This window comes from Morone saxatilis, unplaced genomic scaffold (genome assembly GCF_004916995.1).
Source record: "Morone saxatilis isolate NCDOM2014 unplaced genomic scaffold, NCSU_SB_2.0 Contig18, whole genome shotgun sequence".
Taxonomy (NCBI): Eukaryota; Metazoa; Chordata; class Actinopteri; family Moronidae; genus Morone; species Morone saxatilis.
Window position 1 is genome coordinate 23668135 of NW_023339740.1, and position 12865 is coordinate 23680999.

At 37.3% G+C, this 12865-nt stretch overlaps 1 protein-coding gene across 1 annotated transcript in view; it reads right to left on the minus strand.

The window, feature by feature from the left end:
• igsf21a (immunoglobin superfamily, member 21a) overlaps positions 1 to 12865 on the minus strand; it is a 159786-nt gene that overhangs the window by 53494 nt on the left and 93427 nt on the right. Inside the window, exon 4 of the mRNA XM_035661267.1 lies at positions 10075 to 10193. Coding sequence (XP_035517160.1) covers positions 10075 to 10193 — 119 coding nt within the window. The remainder of the gene's footprint in view (positions 1 to 10074; positions 10194 to 12865) is intronic.

Here is a 12865-nt window from a genome sequence, read left to right on the forward strand (position 1 = left end):
TAGATAGATAGATAGACAGATACTTTAATTAAACTTCAATTCATTCTGCCTTGGATTTGGAATGGAATTTCAATCAATGGACAAATATGTCAAAAGTGATAATATGTTATCCATCCCTATATAAAATCCACTAGCTAATATTTTCCACCTCAAGAAGCCAAAATGTTTGTAAAACAGCTCCCAATGGTACAATTACTGCTAAAATAATAAGAAGTAGAATGAGATGGAGAGAAAGAAAGTGGAGTTACTAGAGTGCCAATTAGTGGTTAATTCCTAAAAGCAGAATCATCAAGCTGGTATTTGGCTCTTCTAAAGCTATCACATTTCACAAGCTTTCACTTTCATTTCTATATTTATCAGAGTTTTCTGCCCTTTGAAATACCTGAATATGTGAATTTCTGAAGCGCAATTAGATTATTTTTATATATATTTATTTTTATATTTTGTAAATTAGCAATAACCTTCCTCTCACAAATGAAACAAGGTCTATTTGGGACAGACCTGCCCTTGTGTCTATATGGGTTACTACATTCATTAACAGGTTTGGTTTCTATTACACTTCTCTTGAGACTGAACATCTAAAAGCAACTTTGTTGTATTCCTCCAAAGACGTCATTATAAATCTCAGCAGGACTATTTCAGACCAGACATTTACACAATTAATGCAGGCTACTACCCTTAATTTGATGGATTTTGACAGGACAGAATAAGGGTCCCAATATAATATGAATTTCCCATTTCAATTTTCCCTTTAGCTTTCCCTCCTCTGATTCCTATTCAAGTTTAAAAAATGGGCACACTGAGAAGAAATCCATTCGATCCATGCCCACAGGCTGCTTTCAGGGGCTCCTAAACCTGTATTTCTTCTTTCCCCATAAATTTATCGCCTGTCTCACAGTCCTTTGTGGAGCAGCAAAGATGAGTGTCAAATCTCAAAGAGCTAAGACCACAGTGGAAGGTACTCAGCACCACTTTTAGAAATATCTGCCACTTTCCACCCTCCCAGTGTGACAATAGAAAGATCAACTAAATGACATCCACAAACCTCATCTGTGTGGGAGATGCTTATATGCAACATGAAAACAATAAAATTATCTATTTATTAATTTAAGTACAAGTTCACAAAATAAAACAAAAAACCTTTTCAAAACACGAGGCATTTTAGGTATTTTTTTATTTTTTGTTTTTTTTTATTGCCTTTATGATAGTGACAGCTGAAGACAGACAGGCAAGGGGGGCAGAGAGAGGGGATGACACACAGCAAAGGGCCGCAGGTCGGCTTCCGCTGCAGCAAGGACTCAGCCTCGGTACATGGTTTGCCAGCTCTACCCACTGAGCTAATCGGGCAGCCACGATGAGGCATTTTAAAGTCCCAAATTCCAATGCAGCGTGATTGCAAATAAATTGAGATACATTCTGACTTCATTCTTTTACAAAAGCTAACAGACAGCTCACAAGACAATGTGCAAAAAAACATTCATAGTCGCACTTATCAGGAGACGTACTGTCTTTCGAGGCTTTCAACCACGTTGTGTATTGAATTTATCTTCCAAATAGCATAAATGCAGCCCGTGTGAGAAAGAAAATGTCATCATTATCTTTTCTTGTCAATATGTTATTGTGAAAGCCTACAAGATCCCTTCTGGTGAGCTATGCATCAAAACAGTTTTGAGGGGGTCGACATAATAAAATATTTTGATAGAGAGCACACAGGGGATAGACTGTGGGCGCAAATACTTAAAGAAAATTCATCATAAAATGAATGTTATGAGGGAAAAGCAAATATAAATGGCAGACAGGTGATCTCACATCTATGTGTTTTCCTTAAGTGACAAAAAATATTGCCATCAAGTTAGGCTGAGCTAAAAATAAGTCATATAATATACTTTACTCCACAGGGCTGGAATGCTATTACAAACTAGGGAGTCACTCCAGCTCTTTTCATCCTGTCTGGGCTTTTTTAGTTGACCTTTTTGTTAAGTTACAGATGCCCTTGGGTTAGTCTCTTGAAAAAATGAATTAAATTTAAAATACAACATATAACCTCCTTAAGTGAATGAATCATTTAATTTACAGAGAAAAAGATAAGGCTTTCTGAGTTTTGCCAAACTTGCTTCAAACCTGTGAAGCCAGAAACTATTTTAAGGGATATCACTTCGTAGGAAAGGAGACTTATCAAGCAAGGTGATATTGAGGTAAAAGGTAGAGAGACAAAGAGGTTTTCTCATCCTTTGGTACAATCAGCTGCGTATCTCTGGGGAGGCGAAGCTGTTTCTCCTCTGTCGCCTCCTCAGTCAACCACGCTCAAAAGGAGGGACCTTGGTGGGGAGCAGAGCGCAGCAAGTGATGAAGACATCCTTAGTGAGGGGGAGTGAAGGGAATGAGGGAGACTGCGCCACAAGGAATGAAGCCTACGCTTTACAGCATACAGAGAACCACAAGGAGACATCAGGGGAGACACTGTGTTCAATATCAGACATGCACGTCTCAGGATGAAGGAAGGAACGCTACCCAAGAAAACAAGAAAGAGCTGCATTGTGAAAGACATCACAAGGTTATTCAAAAGTGATGGTTTAAAGACTCTTGGAACCATTTGAAGATGTATACTTCTGTGTTTTAGTGTGGTGCTTTGAAAAAAAAAATGCTGACTTGCTGAAAGTTTCTTCTTGTCAGAAGCAATGTCTCCATGTCATAGACAATTTTACAACTGTTATTTCAACCTTGACTTGACCATTATTTGATGTGACTCATTGACTTGAACTGATGTTTCATTCTCTAGGCATTACAGTATGTATAGAAGAGAAATACTACGAAGAATGATCATTGTATGATGTCCTCCACTGTTGCTGCTCTCATGACTCAGAATATCTATCTTGGGAGGGGCATTCCTAAATGATTAATGCTTGACCGGCAGGAGATGCTGTGTTTTACGGGTTATAATATCTCTTGATGTCATGCAGAGCAAAATGGTATTTGTGTATTTCAGCAGCCTGGTATACTCAGCACAACCCTAATTTGTGCTCTTTAACAATAGTGCCATATGGTGGTGGAAGCAGCAGGGTCTACTCAGGACATGCCTACATTTAAAATGAGAAGACAAACTTTTAATGTGCCTGCAGAGTTTTGTGCCATTAAGTGGGTGTAGTGAGGAGCGGAAAAGTGAATAATATACTTAGAAGAGTGTTGTACTTGGCAGATAACAATACCAAAAAAAAAAGGCCCAATATTAGGGCTTAAATGCAGAAAAAAAAAAAAAAAGACCTTCGATCTTTATTAAAAGAAAATGATAAATTGCCACATATGTTTGATTTGTGTTCAACATAGATATGTGGCACTGGCTCGATAGGCTATCTTGTCTTGACTATGTATGGTCACACCCAAGCTGGTAGTAATGTATTTCATCCTTTCTTTATACCCAGTTGTCTGCGGGGATTCTAACTTAACTTATATGGTACCATGGATCCAAATTCAAATAAGTCAGTGTGTCAAATACCCTGCCCTGACAAAAAAGTACCATTGTATTATTATGTAAATGGTATTTTCAGTTTTACCGTGGTATTTACCATGGCACAAACAATGTACTACTGGTCACGGTGAAATTTGTAAACTGTAATGTATTGTTGTAATGTGAACTGTCCATGGTACAGATATTAACTGGGGTACTGGCCAATGCAGCAGCACTGTGCCATGGTACTGAAAATGCTACTGGCCATGGTACAAAAAATGTACCATTGTACAGCAATGTAACAGTTGCCATTTAACATGCTACAGTAGTATATTGCACTTAAGTAGGGTATTGTAAACATTTTTAAAAATGGAATGGATATCTGGTACCATGTACGGCAACATGTATACAGTATAATACAGTATACTCAAATGAAAATATGAATTATAGCAATATTGAATTTTGGTTTTCAAAATATTTTTTCCCCTTTTTTTGCAAACTTTAAGTTACTAACAACAACTGAAGCCAAGGGGATTTTTACTGATTTTCGCATCCTCTGTGATTTTTTTAAAAATTTTATTTGAAAAAAAGTATTAAATACATGTATTTAAAATACATTTAAAAGTCTGTGTCTTGCATTTCATCGGGCATGTTGACAATATTACAATACAGTGACATTATTTTACACACTTATATGGCAGACTGCTGTGTCTCAGACATCCTACTTCATCCTGCAGATTGTGGTCAGGGAGCACAGAGGCGACTGACAGTGTCTTTTATATGTCATAATCACAACACACACACACACACAAATAAAGATATATACGAATAGATGAGGAATTGCAGTTTCCAAACAAAAACACAAGTTGTGCTGCAACAAGTCTGTCTCAAAAGTGGTGTCAGTTTTATTGTTTGTTCTTGTCCTCTGGGACGTTCTGACAGTTAGCAATTTATCTGGGACCAGCAGCCATGCATCAAAGTCCAGTAAGACTATTGTGGATGCTAGCTTAGGTAATACCTACTTACATTTATCATGTATAACAATTTCATACCATGGTACTTTTTTGTAAGGGTACATATAGTGAATCCAGGTTGTAGCTGATAAACACTGTCTCGGGCCAAACAAGTGCCTCCTGGAGCCTTTCAGTGGACAGAATATGAGCAGATGATATGAAGCAACCATCAGATGCTTGTTTTTGTTTGCTGTGTGAAATCTCCGGGTATGAAAACAGGCTTACTCATGAGGCTACAGCCTTGGCGCGTATCGGATGCCCCGCTGATGAGTGCCTGGTGAATGTCAACTGAATGAGGCACTGAATGAGCTAGAGGGTAAAATGGCTTGTTTTTAATGTAGCCTCAAATGAGATACAGTATGGCAGCAAATATGATTGCAAGATTATGCCATAACCCAGTTGAAGCTAATTGTAGCAAGATGGCAGCAATAGATTTTCTGACTTAATGAAATATCCAACACTTGTGGATTAAAAAAAAAAACATAGAGTAAAGGGAAAACAGACATATTTCTGACAAAACTCTGACAACATGGAAGCAAGACAAATAATCAGACAGAAATTCTTTAGCATAGACTAAGTGATGCACATACTACCAGTTCATTGTTGGGTAGAGAAATCCTTGAGGAAGCCCATGGGTTGTTTATTTTTGCCTCAGTTATCACTCCAGGGTTTAGCTCAAAGACAGAAATTTAATAATTCATCTGCTCTTTGAATTAATTTTATTCTTTCAATGGGCTCTGAGTCAATATGCTTTATTGGTGCTGTAAGCTGCTCCCAGTCAGCAAAGCTGAATGGTGATAGTGGTAAGGAGTGGGGAGGGGTCACGCAATTTTGTTTAATAACGAAGGACTTGTTCATCTCCAGATAAATTTGTCAGAGGAAAGTCTGTCTGTGAATTATGAATAAGATACAAAAAAGACAAAGCTTATTCATTCCATTTGATGCACAAAATGAAACAGAGAATGTTGTTGCCTTCGGCACGCAATCAGTTGAACAGGTTGTGATGCTGATACCACACTGTAGGACATTAAGAGTGATGAGTAGGAAGGTGACAGAAGATAAATGAGAGAGTAATGGAGAATCATATCAAGGACTCTTGAACAATCCCCTATGGTGACCTGAGACGTGCTAAAAGACGACATGGCAAACACTTCAGAATACAACTGATGAGACTGACAAAATTGGCATCCTTTCTGAGAGCTGATAACTAGGCAACTGTGTTTGAATTGTTGATTCTGGCCAAGATTTTCTCTTCACTTCGCAAACAAGTACAGGACACAAAGGGAACAGCCGCTCCCTAGCAATCCATCAAACCCCGCCACCCAAACATGCCTCTCCGCACACAAGCACGCACAGTCTCACACAGTCCCTAAACTCTTCCTACTAGTATACTGAACTGCTGTGTCTGCAGGCGTTGCTGTCTTTGGGCTTGGCTCGTACGCCATTAATCCCACCCATTTATAAACGAGCGCCTAAATATACACAGCGCTTAATTAAAGTTGGGCATCCATTATTGAAGCGAATCCCAGCTTTATGGGATGAGAAGGTAATTAGTCCCTCTACACCTTAGCGCTCATCTCTGTTTCTAGGGGTTATAAATACCAGCCCTGCCGTCTCATGAAGGGTATCCTTTAAATTACATCCTCACGCTTTACAAAAGGTTAAAAGAAAGGATTTCTGGAATTACGTGACATGATGTTTAAATACAAGGGCTATTAAGATGTTCTTCATCCAGCGGAGGAGTCGCAACGGTCATCTGATACAGACAACAACATAACAACCTTAGTTGTCTCGGACAATATGCACAGATCAACCTGGAGCTGGCTTCCCAAGGTCAGACTTCGTTCTGAGGAGACAAATAACCTTTCCTTGTAATCTTTGGAATGTCGCATAGGAATCACTTTGGGTAATAACAAATAATGATCCTATACCATTGGGAAAAGAGGTATTGATTTCTTTCACCCACCAAAGCCTGAAATTATGACCTTAGCTTTACAGGGATGGATATGTCAGTGCTTGCAGAATGAAATATCTATTTTATGTGATTGGTGAAGTCTATCCCCTAAGTGTTGAAATCACAATATACAGAATCTATTATACTGTAATAATATTACATATTTTGTGCTGAAGATGTCAGCGGGCTAAACATATCTTTCAAGTCCACTATTTCATACATAACACAAACTAAATGTTCAGTGAAACATCACTTGTTAAAGGTAAAATTAAATATCTAAAATGTGTCCAATAATATTTATTTAAAAATCCAGCTCTTACTTGTTTGAACTCAATGACTTGTATTGACATTAAAATCTCTTTGATTACAGCACAACCTTACTTAAAATTGTAGTACTGTTAAAGGTAGGGTATGTCATTTTAATTACATTTTTAGTATTTTTTCAAAACAAGAAACCTTTCATAATACTGTAAAATATTTTAGGTATTTTTGTTTAGTATTTTTTTCACTGACGAAAAGAAAGTAGTTGATACTGTTGAAAAATTTCACGCAACTTAGTTGCACAGAAACCAATAACCTTTCCTATACCATGCATCGGTATTGCTCTAAGCAGACTGATTCTGTTTGAAATTGTGCATGTAAAAATCAATTTGTATGAACTTGACCATGAAGTTTTATGTGTAGTTTCCCTCTGTAGCACTGACCTGAGGGCAATGAGTATAACAAACCTGTGCTTTACAATTTTTGACACACAGGTTTAACCAACCCTCTTGTTTGATTAAATATTCCAGCTCTGAAATTCCTATTTAGCTGGCAGATCCATAGCCAACAGCACTGGGCAGTGATTACTATGAATATAATGTACTAAGTCTTCCCTAATGAAGTGGCCCACAGAATTTTATGATTTTATATTCATCTTTTGGAAACATGATAATCGTATTAAAGTTTCTGGTCTTAACATCAAAGAACTGAATGTTTTATTCTTTGATGTCATTCAGCTGAGCCCTCTTCAATCAAACCATGACAGAAAGGAAGGAGGTCAAAAGGCCAAATTCTATTACACTGTCAATTCTCTACCCGCTGTGCATATACATCTTGTTGAATGTATCCTCTGCAGACTGAGACTGAAAATTATTTGACAGTAAATTCAATAGTCTAATAAGAATTCTGTCTATCAGCTTATTTCTGCATTTTCTCTCACTGAACTTCTCATTCATAACCTTTCAGCTCAGATTTTGATTTTGAGCTCTGATAACAACTAAATAAGTGTCTCATTGTCAATTCTTATACAGTAGTTCGTCGCTAGTTACATTTACAGGCAAAGAGCAGCGTAACAGCTCTTTCAGGTTGCGGTATAACATTTAGCTAACATAGTACATAATGAAGTGCCCTAGTTATTGGTACATCTTGGTAGTGCATGTTTCTCATTATCAAGATAAACGCTTGCTGGTGCAATTGTCCAGGGCATATATAGTATACAGTGTACATTAAAAAACTAAAACAAACAAACAAAACAGAATCAAATTATTTTGATATTGAAAGCTTGTAAATGTCCAGAAATCGGTTATCTATAATTATTCATTCATTATCATTGGATCTAGCTTGAGCTAATTGGTCATCATAGTATGACTATGACAGTCATTTAGCTGAGAGATTCTTCCATGCCTTTTGGCCTAATGAAGTCAACATATTCTCATGCAGTGCAAGAAGAGAAGCTAAGACTTTTCTAACTTTCCAGAGAGTGAAGGACAGCAGCAGAGGTACCAAGAGTTCAGGGTTTAGCCTTTTAAAACTGGATGATTGAATTTCTTGGCAGGGGATTCATTAAAATGATAATTCTTATTTATGAAGCCCTTTAAAAAATTAAAATACTCTCCGTGTACTGCTTCCTATTAATTAACTTTTTTTTCCTCTCATTTTCTTTCTTTCTCGTCTCTACTTTTTTCTTTACTTCCCACTGAACTTGACACACTAATAGGTTATGAATAATTCTGTTTCAGTTTAGACGGCAATTAGCCACAATGCCAGAGGCCATTCTTCTTCCTCTCTTGTGGAGTGGTGATTTAAGACCCAGCTGAGTTAGGGTGCTCCAACTATCCCAAGACTACATCATTCACTTCTTCCCACCCAACGCTGAAACAGGAAACAGTTAACTGAGTAAATCCCCTCCCACTGATAAAGTCTTTCACCAACGTCAGTGTGTGTTCAAGTAGAGGCATGGGTTTGAACTGAACAGAGGGTCAAGGGCTTAGTTTAAAATACAGTTAAAAGGAAAAAAAGAATCATGAAAAACAATAGGCAGTTCTCGAAGGCAAAAAATGTGATAATGGAGTAATATTGTCACATGGTGTCTCTCTCTGGTGTTCCACTGAAAAATTTCACCATTGCTAATTAGCCATAGGACCACATGGAGAACAGCATGTCTTTGCTGCTGAAATTGATACATCAGAGGCAAGTGAAACAGCTGTCGTTAGGGGGACTTAAATATAATAATTACAGCACAGACTGAGCAATACGCTACAAGCACACAACCTCCTCTAGTGAATAAGATATCTGAATAATCTTAATAGCGACTGTATGACAGAGGCAATACAGTTTGAAGTCAATTGAAGAAAGTAAATATTCCTCAGTATTAAATCCATATGATTGAATGACAGATGGATAGACAGATCCAAAGTAGGTGTTTTCTATAAAAATGGAAATCCTGTAAAAGCATAGCAAATATAAGTTATTATCCAAACCCAAGTGTGCCAGAGTCTTCCTACTTCAATACCACCAATGGGAGAAACAGAAGACAGATAATATGTGCAGGTAATGTTTCTTTGCACACCAACGTACTGCATGTTGCAGGTTCAGCACAGTGATAAAAGACTATCTCATAATCAAAAAGATCTGACCTATCCGCATTCCTTGAACCTGCCACTTCAGGGCAAAATTTAAGTCCACTCTGGCTTGTTTTTTTAGCTGCAACATACTCCACATGTTCACCAGCTAGTTGCTATTGCTGGGCAGGTAGTTTTTTACTAAAAACAAACAAACACTTCTATGACAGTAGTGAGAATGATACAACAGCAATAACAGCTTGACCTGTGGGCCGGACAGCTAAACAATGGCCAAAAACTTACTATAAAGCTCTTTAAAGCTGAAGGGAGCTGCAGATTCAGCTGATAATTCTTTGTTGATTCATCACTATGAGCGATCCCTTTTGCATTCTCACATTGTTTTCACATTGTCATGTGATACATTGTTAATATAAAAATATTCATTGCTTGATCATTTTAGATATTAGAACCAGCTAAAGATCCTGAATAGATGCTATTTGCATTATTTAACAGACTTGTTTAACTTTTTTAATTTTTTTTAATAATATTCCTTTGTTTCTTGATAGAAAACTGCATCCAACATATAGTATCATAAGTTTTAAATCATCCTCTTTCCAGCACCTCACATAGATATTGAAGCTTCACACTTTTTTAAGGGATCAAGGTGGGTTTGTCTCCTGCCTGCAGGCCTGCATCCCATTCAGTTTGTACAACTGGCTGACTTTGAACAGTCCCTCTCCATCCACCTCATGTCCCAGCCTAGCATCCTGTGAGCAAAGACCACTGAAATTATTTTTCCTGGGCTTTAAAATATAGATAAAGTGCAGTGATGGTACTCACACATAACAGTAAGAAAGACATTCCCTGAAGCCAGGACAACCTTCTCCCTTGTTGCCCGGTCGTAGATGCCCACGTGGCATTCGTAAGGCCCGTTGTCTGAGATCCGTACCTCTGGGAGCCTGTAAAATACAAGAGTATGACATGAGTTACATGAGTCACTCAAACATCTGATTATGAAGTGCATAAATTAACAAATAAATATTAATGTTCATTGATTGGACAAGTTAAAACTACTGCTTTACCACAGCACAAAGCATGGTGAACAGGAGCCACATTCAGGTCAATCAGTCATCAGATACTTAAATATGCAGTAAGCAGCTTTTCAACATATACAATGGAAAACCTTCTCTCTGTTGCCCCTATCACTCCGCTAAGCCCCACCAAACCCTCAAGATGGACCACAGAAGGAGCTGGTTGCCCTGCAAAACTTCATCCCTCATAGGACTTGCTCTCCATGGGATGAACCTTGCCAAGACCCCGGTCCCCTCCAGCTGTGACTTGTCTTCTCAAAGATGCAACTCCGGGGCAGAGCGCCCCAGGGCAGAGGCCCACAGGCTTCCGAGACAGCATCCCATTCTAACCACTCGTCGATACAAGCTCTACAGCATCTGACATAAAGAGCCCGAAGCTCCGTGTGGAGCTGGGATGTGGGATGCGCAGTGATAGACATTCTGTCAGAGACACCTCCCGGGTCTAATTGGTTGTTTTTGTTCAGGTGACGTGGATTCTTGCAAATGCCATTAGGAGCACTAGTAGGCTTTTTTTCACAGATTATCTGTACGATTTACTGTCAAGATATAGTGACAGTTTCAACAAATATGCCAAAAAGTTATTTTTATAAAAGTTACCTCCTGTAGCTTTAGGTAGATATATATACATATATAATTTTCTGGTGATCCTGCATATCCAGCAGGATACTAATATTATTAACTAATTAAATTGTAAGTTTATGAGTAATTTTGTTAACTTCATTCTGCAGACTATATTTCATGTAGTACTATACTCCAGAGATGTACGTCAGACCTTTTACTTAGGCTGTCCATATAACATACCGTATTTGCTAAAAGTATAGCTTACTGCTTTGATCTTTGTCAAAATATGCTTACTCATGAATTATTGATACACTTCATAATTCACTGGTAAACAATGATGATGAATTAATTATGAACATGTGGAATAAATGTAGTTCCTTATTATCAATTATATTCTAATTATTGTTATCATCAGCACGTCACTTTTAATGGTGGTAATTATTAAATAATGAGTTGCAGTGTTGTACGTGTCAATTTTCTAAAGGTCCAATCAGATGACTGAAAAGTCATCTGCATCAATTATTACTGATGAAGCCATCATTTGTTCATCATTAACATTTTATTTAACAAAGCTTTCAATCAGCTACAATTAATGTTTTTAGACAATACAGTAAAAGGTTGTCACATTTTTTGATAATCTATTCTGAAGTCTCAGCAAATAGCATGCATTAAAGATTAACCAATGTTCACTAAAACATTTATTGCCAAAACTGTGACAGAGAAAAAACATAAAAAACAATGCTTGTAATTATTGTACTGGTATGGGAAAAGATGCACCCTGTATTCAAACCCAAAACCTATTTGATTCCAAACCTGCTTGTTAACCAGTTAAGGTATTAGACATTTCTAAGCTGTGTCAGTTCTCACACAGACGAAACAAATATGTAGATGACACCATCACCTGTTAGAAGTGAAGTGAGGTGAGTGGCTTGAAGTGCATGCTCAGTTCGCCATGTTTTTACTTTTAAACAATCATAATAGAGAAACAGTTACTTGGAGGATGTTATTTGTCCTAATCATCAGGTCAATTTATTTTTACTGTTTTTACAGATAAATGACTAAAAACATTTCTGGCTTTATATTTTTCTATGAAGACTGAAAAGACAGCTTGTAAAATAAAGAATATATAAACATATCTGAAGTTTCAAATTATTTGATTAAAGAAGAACTTAAAGATACCCGTAAACTGTACAACATAAGAAGTTGCTTTAAATAACTTATAAAATAATTTAACAAAAACCCACCAAAATAGACTCAAATAGGTAGAAAGAAAAACTTAATATCACTAAATATAAGCAATCAAAACTTGAACTTGCACCCAAAATCCATTACCAAATATGCATCACATACATTTTCTTTTAAAGCCTATTTCATTATTCAACCTTAAACCTCCTAAACACATTTTTTGAAGGCAAACAGCAATCCAGATATCATCCATGGTGTATTTCTGTGAACTCTTGTTAAAAAATAGATTCTCTAATGTCCAAGTCCTGTTTATCTGTACTTGCTTAGTTTACTTTGCAAAAACTGGTTTACCTTGACATATAACTCTATAAAGTCTGGTGAACCAATGAGCTAAAAGCTACTCAGGCTAAACTGAGCTGCAGACTCTTTAATTAAAAAAGTACTTCTGAATAAAATCTAAAAAATCTTCATACAATGAAGTGTCCTTTTTTCTTTTGTAGTCAAATTCTATGGAGCAACAGCATCCAACAATTATCCAGTCAGTGATTACAGATGACCATTTTTTAAAACGCTAAGGAGCACAATTTGTATTCTGCACTTGGCTAATATGTCAACAGTGATAATCAAAGTGAGACGCCACTAGTCACATTTAGCTCCTGTGATTTATTCCCACAAAACAGGAACAATTGTCCTTGCCGCCCGGGTGTTTCAAATGGGGACTTCTGTTGGAACAGCGGCAGGTCGCTCACAGCAGCCCAGCTTTAATGAGTTCCTCTGTGTGTGTGCGTGTGTGT